This window comes from Pezoporus wallicus, unplaced genomic scaffold, assembly GCF_028554395.1.
Source record: "Pezoporus wallicus isolate ANWC-B61680 ecotype Strahan unplaced genomic scaffold, APGP_CSIRO_Pwel_v1 scaffold_7107, whole genome shotgun sequence".
Lineage (NCBI taxonomy): Eukaryota > Metazoa > Chordata > Aves > Psittaciformes > Psittacidae > Pezoporus > Pezoporus wallicus.
Genome location: NW_026642114.1, coordinates 7,383,620 through 7,401,363, shown reverse-complemented (window position 1 = coordinate 7,401,363; position 17,744 = coordinate 7,383,620). Strand labels below are relative to the sequence as shown.

General features: G+C 39.0%; 1 protein-coding gene across 1 annotated transcript in view; it reads right to left on the bottom strand.

Annotated features, from left to right (window-relative positions):
• PSMD1 (proteasome 26S subunit, non-ATPase 1) overlaps positions 1-17,744 on the bottom strand; it is a 70,243-nt gene that overhangs the window by 12,352 nt on the left and 40,147 nt on the right. The window contains exons 17-19 of the mRNA XM_057427173.1: positions 14,231-14,345; positions 11,377-11,493; positions 3,674-3,776 (exon numbers count right to left, since the gene is read on the bottom strand). Coding sequence (XP_057283156.1) covers positions 3,674-3,776; positions 11,377-11,493; positions 14,231-14,345 — 335 coding nt within the window. The remainder of the gene's footprint in view (positions 1-3,673; positions 3,777-11,376; positions 11,494-14,230; positions 14,346-17,744) is intronic.

Genomic DNA, 17,744 nt, shown 5'->3' with positions numbered 1-17,744 from the left:
ATATTATCCAATCTCTGGCATTTCCTGGATGAGTAACAGATTTCATATTCAAAAGATGCTGTCATGCTACTTCTTTCTGCTGTTTTACATCCACACAGCCCACCCTCTCTCACTGGGTTTTGCAGGGAGCAGGAAAGGTGGGGAGATATGATATTGCACAACTGTGATTTATCTTCACAATTAAGTAGCCGCCCTGACAGCCTGGAAGGGACCACATTCCAGGCTTTTGCCCAGATGGATGAAAGCTGTGACATGATGCCTGTAAAAAAAATTCTAAAAACCACGAAAAATTTTCAGGGTAATACTACAAAGTTCATCTCCCAGAATTTACATTGCAACTATGGCAAGGTCTGATGAATTAAAGTGGCTGTTCTAAAGCCTATGAAGATTTGCTGGCTCAAGTTTAATGTCAGTTAACAAGAGGGGGAGTACAGTAAGCAGACTGTACTCATCCCCACTGATGAAAAGTGAGCTCATCAAAGATGATTTATATACTTTGATGAACTCACTTTTTACATAGTCGTGGTGGCACTTGGTAATACTCTGGCAGCGTAGCCCAGACAGCACAGCAGCACGACAGCCATTAATATGTGACTTTGTGGACTTTGGAAATTAGTTTCCAAACCTTGCCAGGCAGCATCCCATTTTCAAACAGTATCATACCCTTCCTTTCTCTATCAGTGAACACAATCCATTTCATCTATTTAGTGAACGAAGACAACCGGGACTATTAGCAGCACACCAAGAAGTCAAAATCTCACAGGACCAGCCATTAAAACACTGGCAGAGTTGATTGCAGCATGCACCAGCAAGCTGATTCATATGGGCAATGAAACACAAGGTAGCTCTAATCTAACGGACAAAAACATGAGCATGGGATAATGGGGTTTCTTCCTAACTACCAGAGACTTAGACCCAACTTTACAAGAACAGCTCATGAACAAGGGAAGGCAGATGAAAGGCAGGAAATTAAAACCAAATTCAACACGTGGGAGAGCAGACCTTATGCGTCAGTTTATATTTTGTAATAAAGTTTTTAACATCCAAAATATAACAAGATGCATATATGGAGAGACATCAATGAGGAGACAGGAAACTCTTTCCTCTGTAATTTGGATGACACTTTGTTTTTCATCACTCATTAAAAATATCTCCAAACTGTGGAAAATCAAGTACATTCACCATCGGGTTGTCTACACCTTCTCTGGCTTCAGTCTGCACTGCCCAATGCCACACTCTGTTCACAAGCCATTGCACTGCTGAAACCACCCAAACCTTTCCTAAACATGAAGAAAAGATTTTCCACATATACTACATAGGTATTTGTGTAATGATTGTCACTCCTTCTTTTTTCTCACTGATTGAGAAATCTGGCATTAAGAACTAGAGAAGATACCTAGAGTCCAGAGGGCAATAAATTTTTCAAGCAGGTAAAATGCTGATATGTATTTAAGAAGAGTATATCCTTTCTATAGCTTACATTTACAAATACATAGTCCAGAAAATAAAGCATAATGATTTTGCAAAGAACAGATAGGGATTCATCAGCTTGGAACAAAAGAGCATGTTTGTACACAAAGGGGATCATTATAAAAGTTCAGATTTTTGGAGGGGAAAAACAAAAAACAGAAAACCCCCTTAAGTTAAATTTAGAGTGTCTACATTTTTCTTATTTTCTTAAAGAAGCAAAAATGTAGCTGTTGGAGCCTAACAATTAGACAATAACCAAATTCTTCGTTTCTACTTCAGTGTTCCCAAGGTACCCTGCCCCACTATGAAAACCACTGGTCTAATGACTGCCTCATTGTCCGAGAAAAATAACCCACCTCCTGTGCATCATTTCCCAGTTGTGCACTGGAAATCTTGAACTTTTAATCAAAGCCTGTCCCTGGAAAAGAATTAAGACTTCTCTCCTTTCTCCCCACAAAAAAACAACAAAAAAAACAACCCAAGAAAAACAAACAACCTAAACTCAGTTGCCCCAACTATGGCAGATGACACAAAGAACCTTTTCTTCCTTGTAGTGATAATTAAATTCTATAGCTCATTGTTTCAGATAAGCACTTGTATGGGAGAGATAAGGAGAATTTATTATTTCAGGAGGCTCTAATGAAAGTGGCAATAGGTTAAGAAAGGGTGTTTGCAGCCTTCCCTTAGCAACTCAGCAAGAAATAAAGAGGTTAAAGTTGGCACAAATTCACATGTAGTTTATTAAAACTGAATGCTTCTGGTTTCCAAGTCATCGTATAATACATGAGTGACACAGGAAGCAAATAAGGTTTTAGCTGCATTTTTATGATTTAATCTTAAAGGTTGGAATTTGAAGCAGGTCTGTACTGCTGAGAGAAAAAGTCTAAGCCAGCTGGGCTCTGGTTTCCCAGCAACACAGTATGAGTATCGGCATGACCAAAATTCTACTATTTATTTATTCTAACAGTTAATTTTTAATTTATTCTAACAGTCTTGTGCCAAGAATATTGCTCAGTCTGAGCTCCAAGAGAGGTACCTGACAGGCAAGAAAGACAAAAAAGGAGGTTCCTATTGATTTCTTCTCTAAGTAGCCCTAGTCGTAGGGCCCAGAGCAGCCTGACTGACACATGGCCACCAGGAAGAGAGATTTTTAAGCATGCTTCCGTGCTGTATGGCTTGGAGATGTAGTAATTTCATACAGACACTGTGTAACCACAATGCATGGTGCTGTGCTTAAGCCGTGCACAGAGACAAACATATTGAGACAACTTTGCTTATGCACCTTCATGACTAACCTTGGTCTTAAGAATACAGGCAAAATCAGCTTGTTTCTCTCTACCACAAGGAATAAGGAGATGCATGGCAAGAAAAGGCCAGAGCACGAGACACCAGAAGGGAAAAACTGCATTTGGAATCCTAGAAAGTGGGTGCTATTCACAGGCACAGCACTGCACAAGTCTTGACTCTATCAGGAAGAAAAATTCAAAGCAAAACTGCCTGTCCTCTTTGCTTAAAGAAACATTCCTCAATAGGTCCTGCAATTCAGTCCTTGTGAAATGCTAATGCCTTTAGAGAATCCTATCCCTTGCTCAACATTTAGTCATGAAATTGATGTTTCCTCCCTAGAAGAAGGTAGCAGTCTGTGAAGCTAACTGGGTCTTCTGAAGTAACAGAGGCAGTTAACTATGCTTCCCTCTTTGTGCAACGCCTCTCAATCAGGAAAGAGGCAAAACCTAGTTATTAAAAACATATTTAATACGTACATATATATTTAAAAAAAATGGCTATATCAAGTTTTAACAGAAAAAGCAAAATATGAGTACTGGATACCACAAGGTTTCCAAATTTCTGGAGCAGGTGCTTACTTAGAAAAATAAAGGAGCAACCTATCAAAGTATATATCCATCTTCAGGGTTACAACAAACTTAGAGCAAAAAGATCATACTTGTCCAGACTTACGGACATGAATTCTGCCCCCATGACTGGGTTAAGTCTCTCCTAAAAGAAGCACACTGATACAAGCTGAAACTATAAAATAGGGTTTATTTAATTAGCTAAATGACTTAACATTTGAGCTGTCTTCTGCTGTTACACGACAGGCATAAATCCAGCACTTCATCTCTCAAATGAAGTTTGCAATTACAGCTATTGTAGCCAAATAAGTTTAAGAAACTTTGACTGCTTTAAATGTTTGGGGAATTACCTGCATCCAAAATGCCTTGTGCCAAGATTGCTCCGAATTTTGCCATAACATCATCATGCTTATCATTGATCACTTTGGAATAGAGTTGTCTGAATTGGCTGACCTGGGTAAAAATGAGAAAAAAATAAAGATTATAAAACTGACTGCATGGGTCAAATATTCTGTCTTTAGCAGAGGCATCCTAGATTTCTGCATCCTAGAATGACATTTTTTTTTCCAACAGCTTTAGTCACTAGTGTTACAAGTCATCCCACTAATAATTAATTATTTTATAATTTATTTTAATTGATAATAACACATCATTAAGTTGTTTTCCCCATTTGAAGATACCCAGCAATTTTAAAACTGTCAGGATGAACATGCATATCCAAATTTTATATGCCTTATAGGAATAGCCTGAGAACTTCTGGAGTACCACTGGAAGACGAACAGATAAGTTTATAGCAAGAACTACTACATGTTCTTAAGTGCTTGACATTGCAACTGTATTCAATTTCCTTCAATTCTTACTGCTGAAAATCTCAAATGTATTCCATTTTTCCTGTACAATATTTCTGCTGTATTGATAATGCCCCTGTGGTGAGTCATCAGCAAACTGTGTTACTTTTAAATGAAAATCATTAATGAAAATATTTAATAAATCAACAGCTTATGCCTTGGTATGTTCACCACAATATCTTAAGTACACAATAGTAAGGGAAACTGCTAAATCTTTGCTCATACTATTATCACAGCTTCATCTTTCACTGGTTCACTAAGTGTTGAGGAGACAGAACAGTATCACATGCAGCAATATCTAAGGCTTTATCTCAAATTAATAACTTATTCTCTTAATATATACTGTGAAGCAATAATACAGCTCAATTAACTTCTACAGCTGAAAATTCAGACCAGAAAATCCCGATCAGCCAAAACATGGGAAGCTGCATGACATTCACAGCACGTCTGAAAGAATCTTTATACCTCTTCCCTAAATTAATTTTAATTGAAATACCACTTGACTTTCTGTTCTCTTTTTTTCTGTTTTAATACCAAGCCTTCACTTGACATGCTCAAAAGTAAAGGACATCTTCCAAAAAGGCTTGAACAAGGTTCTCCCCACTACTAGTCTACTTTGATGCTGGTATTCCAAGTCCTCTTCCAACACTTGCAGCCATAGATGAGAGGACAAATTTCTAGCTTAAGGCAGTAGGGCCAGACATAGGGCAGTTCCTAGTACTGAAAATGTAGTTAAAAGTTTCCAAGTATAAAACTCTACCACCACACAACCCCCTAGCCACTTTTCACATCCAAAGAGCATGTGCCTCTCCAGGGACACCAGCGATATTTGCTCAGTGACAAGTGTCTAAAGAAAGGTGCTACTTTTCAGCTGTGAAACATGCTTGGTGTCTGCTGTAGGCAAAGGGGCCAAGCTCCAACACTACCATTAGGAATGTCCTCCTGCACAGCCTCTGATGCTCCCAGTGAAGGGAGGCTTAAACACTGAAACTACAATACCTGGGAGGTCCTTCTGGCTGATAACAGAACCTGGCAAAGAGGTGGTACCCCTCCATGCAGGACACCACAAGCTCCAGAGCTGTGCTAAGGTTGAGCAGCACTGAGCACCAGAAGCAGCCTTCAAGCATCAGTCCAGCACATGTGGCACTGGGAATCTCAAACTACTTAGAGAAAGAGTTTCTGCACCCACGAAAAACACTTTTATACAACCGAGTCAATGCATGTGAACTGTGCTGGGAATAACATTTTGTTACACTAGAATTCATCAAGGTCATCAACAACAACAACAACAAAAAAAAGATCAAAACAGAAGATCTGACTGAGAGCATAAATTAGGCTGCAGAGGTTTCTCAGCAAAGCATGAGATCAAGTTCCCAAGTAAAAGCACATTAGAGCCATGAGGTAATCCTGCAGCTGAAGTAATGCTAGCAATAAATTTCACCACATTTTATGTGTGAATTTTTTGACCAGAGGCAGTCTGAAGTTGAGACCATACCTTTGAGAGATTATGTCCAATGTCTGGGATGGAAAGAAAATAAAGGTTGCCTCTCCAACCCCAACCTACCAGCTGCTTGGCTGTTCTACATACTTAGTGAACAGTTCAGATGAAAACTGCATATTTTCTGCAAAACAGTTCTCAATTCTTGTTAACTCACCACACTGTCTAAAACATAACCAGTCTTAAAAGAACAAATACTCTCCAGTTAATAACTTTCCTGCCTTCACTCTTTCAACTACTATAACCCAGCGGTAGTGTTACCTCAACTCATTCAGCCCCTATGGCATCTAACCTGATGAAATTTAAATCAGTCTGTAACAGCAGAAGGCACTAACATTCATATATCATGAACTGCTAAACATGACTGTATTAAAATTACTTTGTTTCACACAAATGGACAGTCTCACAACCATGAAGCACCACAGCAGTCAGCCACTTTTAAACAGGAGCAGCAAAGCTTAACGATAAGGAGGAAATTCTTTCCTGTTAGGGTGGTGAGGCACTGGAACGGGTTGCCCAGGGAGGTTGTGAATGCTCCATCCCTGGCGGTGTTCAAGACCAGGTTGGACGAAGCCTTGGGTGATTTGGTTTAGTGTGAGGTGCCCCTGCCCATGGCAGAGGGGTTGGAACTTGATGATCTTAAGGTCCTTTCCAACCCTAACTATTCTATGATTCTATAAAACAACGCTTCTCCAGTACAGTACAAGACATTCATTAAAACCATTTCCATTTTTTTGCTTCCATTTTTCAGGCTAAGTCCAACAATTTGTGTGCTAACAATGGTTCTCTGTTCACCAGTTTCCCATTGCTTTAAAAATACCTTAGTTACTAGTTCATGTCCCCAGAAGGAGCTGACTTAAAATCTCTTTGCATTTATTAAAGCTAAGACAAAGGAGCAATGTACATTTTCAGGGCAGCCACAGACAAATGTGTGGAAGGGAGATACTGCATGCACAATAAAGGGTTTATTCTGGATATACTGACCACACTCTGCTCTTGCTTCACTCCATTTATGCTTTTTCACGCTCTCCTGATTTTTATTTATAAAAGTTTACTCTGAGGTTTACACATTTAATATAAATAGTTTGTTTCTTACGCCTGACCTCATGTACATTGCAAAAATACCTTCGTTTACATTTGCAGCCTGGAACAGGGCCTCATCCAGTATCAAGGGCAACCACATGCAGAGTAGGTAAACCAAAGCCTTCAGATATTATTTGTGACAGACACAGAGACACTAAAACAACATGTAAAACTCTGGATGAGCTGAGCAGTACAGTTCCAGTGCTTCTGTTTACATCACATCATTCTTGTGACTCTGGGCTCAGCTTCTCGATTTGTAATATTTACAAAAACAGAGATGTTACAAAGCTCGTTTAGTGGACAGTAATCTGTAATTTACACTGTAATCAAATCTTCAGAGTTCTTGCTGGGTGAAGCAAGAAGACATTCAGCAGAACTGCAAATATTCACGCTGCCATCTAAAATCTGGTAGAGCAGCACCTGGAAACAGAGGGCAGAAACGCCTTGCTCAGGAATGGCAAGGTAGGTCTAGCAGAGGAAGTCATCTACCTCCCCTGGTCATGGTATGCTGCCCCTGTGAGTACCCTTTCCTAATATGCCTTCCACAGCTCTTACTCATATGTACATTAGTCCAGAGCAGATGAATAAAACATCTGGGCAACAAGTCCACCAGGAACACCAGTGGAAGCAATAGTTCTACGAAAGGGTGGGAGACTACCCCTCCTGGACTTACAGACCAGGCAAACCCAGATTGAAAGACTGCCTCAACACTCGAATGCACAGCAGACCTGCAGGTTTATTCAGGCTGTTCCTATAAAGCAAATGTTTCACAGGGATGGTATTTTTGACCGGATCAGATCCCAGCTGAAAAACTTCTTTGCTGTTGGGGAAAGTCTGCTTTGGCAGCTCTAGCTGCAGTGGTTCATCCTCACATGGAGTCACTGCTCCATTTCTTTGGAGAAAGCAAGAGCAGTAGAGACAAAAGCTCAGTTCTGCCTTTGCTGTTGGGGCACTCACCTCCTACAGAAAGGAGCAAGATGTCAACAGACTGTAATTTCTTAAACTGTTGAAGCAAAATCTGCCTGAGTTTGTCTCGTACAGCCCTTTAATCTGCTATTATTTTTCCTTCAGACCACAGCAACAAGCACATCTCAAACTACTGAATGAAGTTTATTTAGTAAGTTATGAAATCCACAAACTCTGTTTCTCCCTTGAAATCTTCAAGCACTTTAAAAATTTTATAGCATTTGGAAATGCTACGAAGAAATTTATTTCGGTGACTTCCAGGAGGAACATTAAAACGTAGGCAGTGACTCATTTTGTTTTTACTAACAATACACACACACCATTCTGGTAATCAGCGCTGGCCAAAACAATACACCACTGTTTTCAAATGAAGCCAAATGTGCAACCTTGGAAACACTGAGGAAACAACACAGGCTTTAAGATGTGAGAATGGTTCAACACCATTTCCTACCACAAACCTGAGGGGCTGTCATTTATCAGGTTATTTAGCACTTCTCTCTCCACCAGTCAACATTCATGCACATGAAGCCCATGATATTGTGAAGACCTAGTAAACAGCTAGGGAAAACAGGGACTGGTGATGTGTCCAATGTGGTTTCTGCAAATGCAAGTTCTTAAGAACAAGTGTATTTAGGAATCTGTTATTAATAAAACAGGTTTTAAACTGCTTGTACGTTCTGCCTATCTTCTTCAAAAGTTGAAGTTATTCTGCATCCGTTTGCTCTCTTGAAAGAGTAGTGAAGGTGCTACTAGAACATAACAAAAAATCATTCTTGCATCCTAGCAAAACCTAGTATTTAAATGAAAGCAAAAAAAAAAAAAAAAAAGGCAATCTGGTTCTGGTTTCTTTACATCTTAAAGATAGTAGGCCAAGATGATCAAAGAGGATGGAGGAAAAGCCTTGACCCTGCTTATTATCTTCTCATTTTGCCGATGACTATCCTAACACAAAACCAGGAAAAAGTAAATTAAATTCAAGATGTCAGACATGTAATTTGTCTCCAAAATTGCTGTCTTAATTGCTCTGCAGGTCACAAATACATAATGCAGTTGTCACTGATTTTTGTTACAGTGACCTCATCACATCTGTAATTTAGGATTCCATTTCACAAAATAAACTTGTTATTGTTCTGGATCCTGCACTATTATGGCTCTTAAATGTATCAGGAGGTCAGGAAAAATCAAGCTGGCTGCACATGGAGGAATTGCGTTTCCACTCCAAAGAGTCCAAATCAGCTTTACACAAGATATGCTGCCTCTTTTGACACTTACGCAACTTGCAAATTCAAGGGACCTCCATTCAATGACAGTTCTTAAAATTCTTAACTGAAACTCTTTAAACTGTTTTGTGAAATAAAAAGTGAATACTACCACAAAGAGGAAGATGAATACAAAGGAAATCACAGCAAAGGTGATTCAAAGGCATACATCTACATTCTCTCACAACAAAAATGCTTTATTTTAAACCAAATTACTTAGATTCTTTAATCTCTGTTTATTGATGGCATTTCAGCACCACAACACTCAGCTCTCAAAACTCTGAAGCGCTTTTATTCCTGAAAAATCTAAATCTATTCAAGGAAGGTTGTTTGCTACCATCTTCATCCCAAATTATCCCTAGAGAATTTCAAGTCTTTCTAAACCAAAGATCACAAATAAGAAGTTTAAAAAAAAAAAAAAAAAGTAAAAAATCCCAGAAAAGACAAAACAGAAAAGTCATGACAGGAAGCTGGTCAAACTATATGTCACAATCTTTATTAAAATCACCATCTCTCACTTGCAAAGCATCATGAACTATTTAGCAGCAGTGAGATGATGACATGTAAAATTCAGTATCTCTGTATCCCCACCAAGACCACAAGTACAGACTGTAGGATATGAAACCATCCTGCTCCTCTTATTAGCTGCTTATCCAGCAATGCAAATACTCACATACATCAGGTTAGACACTTTGGCACACAGTGCACCAGCGTGCCACTTAGGAATCTAATCAGATCAAAATATGTCACTGCAATCCAAAAATGGCTGGGTTTCTGAACTCACCCTTTCACATCAGAGTAAAATAATTTTTCTTCAGACTGGCAGAGTGCTCCAAAAAAAGTTTCCCATGGATAATAAATAACTTAATTGGCAGCACAGTCTTCAAAATATTCCTCTGACTTTTGAGCAAGAAGCTATGATGTTTATAACTAACGTCTGGGGTTTTCAAAACAAGTAAAACATCTATATGCTATGCTTAGTTCCTAAATTACCGGAATATGTTCAGGATTACTTATTATTTTATAATCTGTAGGTTTGGGGGGGTTGACTGTTTTTTAATATCTGCAGTGTTTCTATGACTGGGTAATGAATTGCCGTTTGTATTATGTAACAAATTTTGGCTGAAACAAGGCTTTGGCATAAAGCATTTTCAGGTCCTCTCCCCATTTCTGAACAAGTCACTGAACCCCACACTATACATCTCATCCCATACTTGCAGTTTCTTCCATAGAAAAACAATTTAGCTTCACATTACTAAGACTTTCTATCTTGGAAGATGAGGGGATCCAACATAACTGATGTTCTCCACTGGCTTATTCAGTTGAACAATTCTGGTAATATAAGCAATGCTCCCAGATGTTGATCAGGAAGAAGTAACTGACTGGTTTTTAACTTCTAACTTTAAAAAAAAAAAAAAAAATCAAAAAAATAAAAGGAACAAAATGTCTGTCAGCAAATCTTCATCTTCCATGACTTGGAAATACCCAAACACCTCTATTTGCAGATTTCCTTCACTGACTTTCCCAAGTAATATCTTCCACTAGAAAAAAAAGTTTTTTTTCTCTGCATCCAAATGCAGTAAAAAAGTGGCTGTTTTTATCACAGTTCAGTTTCTAAAATTACATCAATAAAAGCAACCCATATGACAGATGAGTAGCAAAGTACCAGCTACTGCTCTGCCCCAGCACTCATCAGAGCCTATGAAATGTGGAATCCCAGAGCTTCTATTAATGTGTACTTTTAGTCTGTACAAATGTTTGCATATCATCATCTGTCATATATTCACATGGCAATCTATTTTTAAAAGCTAAACACAGCATATGCAAACCTTTTTGCTTTCTGAGCTGAAAGAAAAACTCCATTAAAAACTAAGAGTATTTGCTATTAAGCCACTAAGCCAGCTCTGACAGCAGAAACTGTTTCTCCTGAAGAGCCTGAAGAAACTGTTTCACCTGATGGCTACAAAAGAAACATAATTATAACAGGACTTCCTGGCTGGGTGACCACATCCAAGTTTACTGTCATCAAAATCAATTTCTTTACTAAGTAAACGTGTTCACATAAATCATGAGCGTACAGGCCTCAGTGCATGTCGGTGGATGACGGTCACTTTCATATCATTACAAGATGCTTTCAGACCTTGTAAAAACCAGCATTTGTTCTTGTAACACCTGCAGTTAAAATGCAGTTTGTTTTGATAAGCATGCATCACTCCCCCATTCAAAAGTGCATGCTCTGCACCATGCAGGAGCATCCTGCTGTGAATTCAGCTCTGGCTCTTTACAAGACACATGCACTCTCTTGACAATGCTTACACGGAGCGCAAAGCACTGAAGATTCACATCCTGAGACCATTTTTCCACCTAACAAGCCGGTATGTAAGAGTATGCCACGCTACCTTTGGGCAGGTAATCTCAGTCTGCTGGATCATGATAAGGGCAGATGCAATTAGAGCTCCTTGACGTACATAGTTCACAGGATCATTTGTCATTGGCTCAAGCAAATTAATTGCTTCCTAGAAAAATAAAGAAATAAGCAGTTGCAAAATTAATACTATTCTTTTCAGTATCCCAGGATTCAGTACTCTAATGAAAGGTTATGAGATTGATGCCATCAGATATATTTTTAATATATTTTGCCTGTTCTTAGTAAATGAAGCAGAAAACTTTATTTCTGTGGACTTTAAAAATCGGGAAGAAAAAATCCCACCAAAAACAAGTGATGGATGATACAAGACCTACCTGCAGAAACAGGGCAACAGATAAACAACAGTTGTTGTAAGCAACAGATGCATTCTTTACATTAAAACTACTGACATGCCTTAAACAGGACCCATAAATTATTCGTACACTCTCTTTGCCATTCTTTCCAACAAAATATATCAGCATTACCTTCATTTTCTACATAAGAACAACTGAACCAGAGATATCAGTAACATGCTGGAGGTTAGAAAATGAGATGGTAAAACAACCCAGATCCCAAATTCTTGGCCATTCACTTTATTGTTAGAACCTGTAACTTTTAGCATCACATGAATGCATTCATTTCAAATCTATGTGTAGGCTGCCTCTGAGCCCTCAAATAGTAAATCTAGGATTTTAAAATATTTCAAAATGTTCTATTACTTCTTCAAATTCAGTAACTTCCCAGATAGACACAACAGGAACATGATCCATAGTGATCTATCCATAAGTATTCCTTTCAATTCAGTCACTGATTATGAAAAGCTTTAAGAGAGTCCTTTGTAATAAATGCTGCTCAGATGTACCCAAGACCAGAATGGGGAATTTACAGGCACCTCTGACTAAATCATCTCTGTAGGCACATTTTTTGATCTCCATTTACAGTTCTGCCACTTTGCAAGCTACGACTTAAATACACACAGAATTATTACAGACACAAATCTATTTCTAAATATGCAAGGTCCTCAGTGCATATTATTCTGGACAAGTGAGCTCATCTCAACTCACTGTTATCAAAATGAGATCCTTCTCCTTCGTCAGTTTTCTTCCAGCTATCCAGCTCTTCCCCTTTCCCTGCGCTAGCTGCAGCCCTTTTCTCATCTCTCTGTGAGGTTTTCCAACTTGATAATTCAAGGGAGAACTGTTCTCTTTTTTTGCTGTTGCTATCTGGGTCAGCTTTCTGTGAGCTTGTGTCTGAACCAGCTCACCAGGGAGCTGAACATGAGACAGAACAAAAGGTGGCAGGAGGGACCAAGACCACCAGTTCCAACAGCAGCAAGCTGTTAGTGGGCTCAGCCAGCCTTCAGCAATCATGCTTTTCAGATCTAAGCAGAATAAAACTAAGATAGTCGTTTGTACAGCAATAGGCTGCACAGATAAATTTGGTCTGTGGCAAAACAGGGGCTTTCTAAAAGCGCTCTGAAATGCTATGTGAAGCAAGCTGTTACATACTCTTTGGAACAGGAGAGGTAACAGTCAGACATCCACCCTAAGAAGCTCAAAGAGTTCTTTTAATCTGTTATATGATCTTCTGATTTATAGTTGTCAGACAGAATCACTTGGCAATCCCTTTCACGGAGCTCTCTCCTGTCCATACTTAAACTGAGGACATGAGCAAATGAGCTGAGTGCATTAGTCTCCCACCACAGAGCTCTCCCAGTGTTACTTCTATCAGAGCCAGGCCTTTAAGGAGAAGCTGATTTCACACAAAACACTATTTCTAAGAACCAATTCCAGAATAATATCATGCCTTCACTTAGACTGCTTTTGCCAGCTGAGCTATCTTGGAGACTGTGCTTCTCCACCTGAAGGTGACTCATTCATTCTTTGACACGTATTCAATACTACATACGGAACATTCTTTATGACAAAAAGCTGAATTTTCCAATCTCCAAAGTTGAATACACTTCGGCCTTCAAAACGTACTAATATAAGCTCTGGAAGACATTTCTGCATGTAATCGGATGTTTTATGTCTTTATCACACAATGGGTCTGGAAATAAAACAGACTTATTTGTGCGACTAAAAAGCATTTACACTTAAATGAACTCGTCAGATGCAGCAGGTTAAAAATAATTGGCTCTTTGATTCCACCTTCCACATGAAAATAAAGCAACCTGGATTAAAAAATAGCACTTCCAATTTGCTTTCAAGTCTGCATGATTTAGATACTAAAGATGGCAGGCAGAGCATGTCAGCATCCTGTGTGTTTCATAACACAAGTGACATGCTAGGGAATGCTCACTTTCAAGAGCCACAGACCAAGTGCTCAATACTAGCTGAGGAAGGGATGATACAGATGAGCATGAGATTTATCAAATACTACATGGATATTCCATGAACTGCATGTCACAGGACAGAATAAAGGAGCTAGAAATTATGCAAAACACCTGCTGTTTTTCTGACACTGGGACCCCCTTGCTCTCCGTAAAGCAATCTCTAAAAGATCAACTCCAAGGGCAAAGAAGTATTGATTCTGAAGTACGGAACATACATTTAAAGCCCAGTGGTATCTTGACAGTACAAAAACTCTAAGGAAAGTCTTGAAGACAAAATTGCAAGAATCTGGCAATAACGTATAAAAACATTCTTCTACTTTACCTATTCTGTAGAAGCAGGAAAAGAATCTCTATACCCAGGACAGTTAAAGAATTCAAAGAAGTACTGCTCTACTCCAGCTGCCTAACAGTGTACATGTGTGAGAAATCTGCATGTGTACGTGACATATACACAAAAATGTGTTAGGAGGGAGCAGAAACAGTATTGGCAATGGATGCTTCTAGTCCTCACCTTGTTTCCAGTGCCCGCACAGCAGATACCCAAAGCCATGGCAGCCCCATAACGCACATGGGGATTGTAGCTCTCTGACAGCAAAGAAACCACGCTCGGACACTGCTCAGGAGTCCTAGAGAAAGGGGGGAAAAATAAAGTTATTGTTCTTCAAAATATGGAGACTTCACTCTGCTCACACTGGAAAATTTAAAATTGTCCTTCCACACTATGTATTCTTCATTTCTCAAAACCAGTGGAGTGGAACAAATGGATTAAGAGGAGAACAGGGAAGTGCAAATGAATAAACTTCTCTATCACTGCAGATACCACACACAGCTCTCACTACTAAAGTCTTCCTTTTGAGTGCATGTTTTCTGCCTTTAAAAGATAATCCAATAGAATGATGTATCTATTGAGACTGAGATCATTATCTCTAGAAATCATGCTGTTGTGAGACAGTCCACTAGCAGAGATTTTACACTGAATGAGACACACAGTACTAAACCTCCCATCAGCAGACACAAACCTCAACTCCAGTATTGGACCAGCCTTCAAGGCTGATGAGTCCCAAAATCCTTTCCACAATCACTGCTTTTGCTATGTCCTCCTCACCCCACCTACTGCTATAAATCTAAGCATGTGAAGAAACACTGGTACAACACACACTTCTGATCAGTTTATCAGTGATGTCTACTGTTGCCTCCTTACAATATCATGCTGTGATGTTGCTGCCTTTTAAGAGATCTTCATTCTTGCCAGCTGGGAACTCGTGTGCTATTTGGTCATTACAGCAACAAAACTTCTAGCCCAGTGCTGGGGGAGATGAAAGGAACCCTTAATTTCCTACAACAAGAAGCACATGTCGCTAATGCAAACAGTCTTGTGAATACTGAGTATTTCTGAAGTCAGGCAGAACTCATTTACAGGTGTGAATATATTTATTTCCCTCCTGTCTTTGTAGTCATATTTATAACTCCACTAATTTTGATGCCACACAAACCACTTTATAATATTGTACGCTACCAATTTCAGCATTTCTAATGCAGCAAAAGCAAAATTGTTCGTAAAATAAGCATCTCTGCATGAGACAAGTCTGCATTCTGAACTCTGGCACAGCTAATCGGTTAAATGTACCCAATCTCATGACACCATGAACACAAGGGCAATGCAGGAATGAGGCTGGCAAATACATGCTCATGAAAAAGCAATATGAGAAACTACAAATTGCAAGTGATATAATTACATCTGTTTTCAAAGTGCACATCACCTGGTTATCCCCTCCATCTCACTGTGTGTTGCAGCCCAGACTAGCTTTTAATTGCCATACTCACAATCCTAAAAGCGGCCTTGCAAGCCATTTTCTTTGACTACAAACTGATTTCAGACTGAAACACACAGAGGAAAGCCAAGAACACCTTCTTATGTTTGCTATGCTGAAAGACAGAGGTTGGAGGGTGGCAGCAGTATCTGTTGTACACAGGAATTACAGCACCATGTAGAATCATTAAGTGTCTATTACAGCACTCAACAACTCAAGAGGTCGAAAACTCATTACAGAGTATGTCCCAGTACTGGTTTTACCTAAATGAATACCTGAATCATAGAAAACAGAAACAAAGAAGAACTTAAGCAATAATCTATTTAATTTTCTTCTTTCATTGTGCCTAGGGACAGAAGACATGCTCACACACACTCGTACTTCAGTTTTACTTTACACAGAAAACCAGTTAACTTCTACTCAAATTATCTCTTCGCATAGTCTCCTCTGACGAGTTCTAAACTCCTCTTTAAATTCCTCTCCCCTGCTTCAGCTGATTGCAGATAGCCAGCACCACACACGCTCCAGTCCTCCAACCAAATTGCTAAAGAGAACCAAAGGCACACAGTTTTCAGGTTACTCAACCCCCCAGCAGTAATGGCAGCAAGTACCCAGATCTCTGCCCTCACCCCTGTTTCCAACACTCTGTTTCTTCATGAGTTTTCATAAAACACCTATATGTTTTAGGAAAAGAATCTCATCTACTACCACTACCAACTTACAAAAAAAAAACTGAGCACAAAGGCAGAAAAGAACTCCAACAGATAAAAGAAGAACAAACACAAATTTCCTAGAAACTACTGCCTCTAAGATGCAGCTGTGATGACATAGTGAGGGGGAATAGCTGAGAAACAGAACAATTCTGTCTTGCAAGCAAGCAGAAGTGAAGACTATAAACTAAGACACATTTAAAACTATCTGTCAGCCTCTTGCTCAAATAACATCTCGGATGCTGACAATGTGGTGGGTGTTTTGTATTGTTCTGGTTTTCTTCTAATGAGCTGATGTGAACACCAGGAGTCACAAATCCTGTAATAAATAAGCCCAAACATTCAGCTGCACAGAAAACTTTCAGCTCTTGCACAAAGATTTTTAACACCTTTGTGTTTGCTTTACTTCAGCAAATGTTAAACAGGCAGACTACGACCCAAAGAAGAGAAAAAATATTTTCTGGCAAAGATGTGGTTATGCACTTTGAAGCATGAGTCATTAAATTCCTGTTCAGAAAACCGGCTTTTATAGAATCACTGACTTGGACACATCCTCGTGTCTGCAGGCTCAGACATTCCAAAACAGTTTTTATTATAAAATCAGGATTAATGTACACTAATAGATTCAGGAATCCATAGCCAGGTTTAAATTATTTGTGGCCATTATTTTTAAATGCTTTTATCTCAAATATACCCATAAAACAGTTGAGTATTATGACAGGGTGACTTCTGTACTCTGGGAGTTAAAGCTACGTAACAGGGCCCCACCACTTTCCTCAGAAAGTGTCTTCCCACGTAATAAAGAACTAGAAGGCAGAAACTCCGGTGGGTTGAGGAAGCAAGAGTCTTGTAAAAATGCTTACTATAGGAATAAAACTTCAGTACACAAGAACAAGATTGTTTCAAATTTTATTAATTGTGGGTTGGGATTTATATGGGCTAACCTTTGGCAACAGTGTGTAGGATTTTGTGAAGCTTTCAGCAATAAAGCGAGCAAGGAAATGTTATTGCTTAAGCACTGATGCCAAGAGTGGTAAGTGATCAAATGGACACAGAATGTGGTCAGTTTTCCTTTCAATCCATAATGTGGACCATGGGAGGTTCTCCATACTTTGCAGAGAACCCTGAAATTGTATATCCTTTTTACCACAAAACATTTTTCACAGCAGCATTATTAGATACCTGTAAGGAACCTGAACAGTTTTGTTTTTCTGAAGGTAATTATAACTGCACTTATAATTCCACTTGATTTCTTAGATCACAGCCCCATTAGAATCACATCCAAATACCTTTGTGCAGTTTATCTCCAACTCTGTAAGTTGCACATATTGAAGGTCCAATAGAGGACTATTACCATTTCTCTTTCTATTCCAGCAGTATTTAAACATGAAACCCTGTATATGTATATAAGGTAGCATCAATAAGTAAATAAACAAAATACTGAAAATGAACCATCATACTGGTCTTGTGATTGAGACTAAAAATGGAAGCATCCGAAGCATCA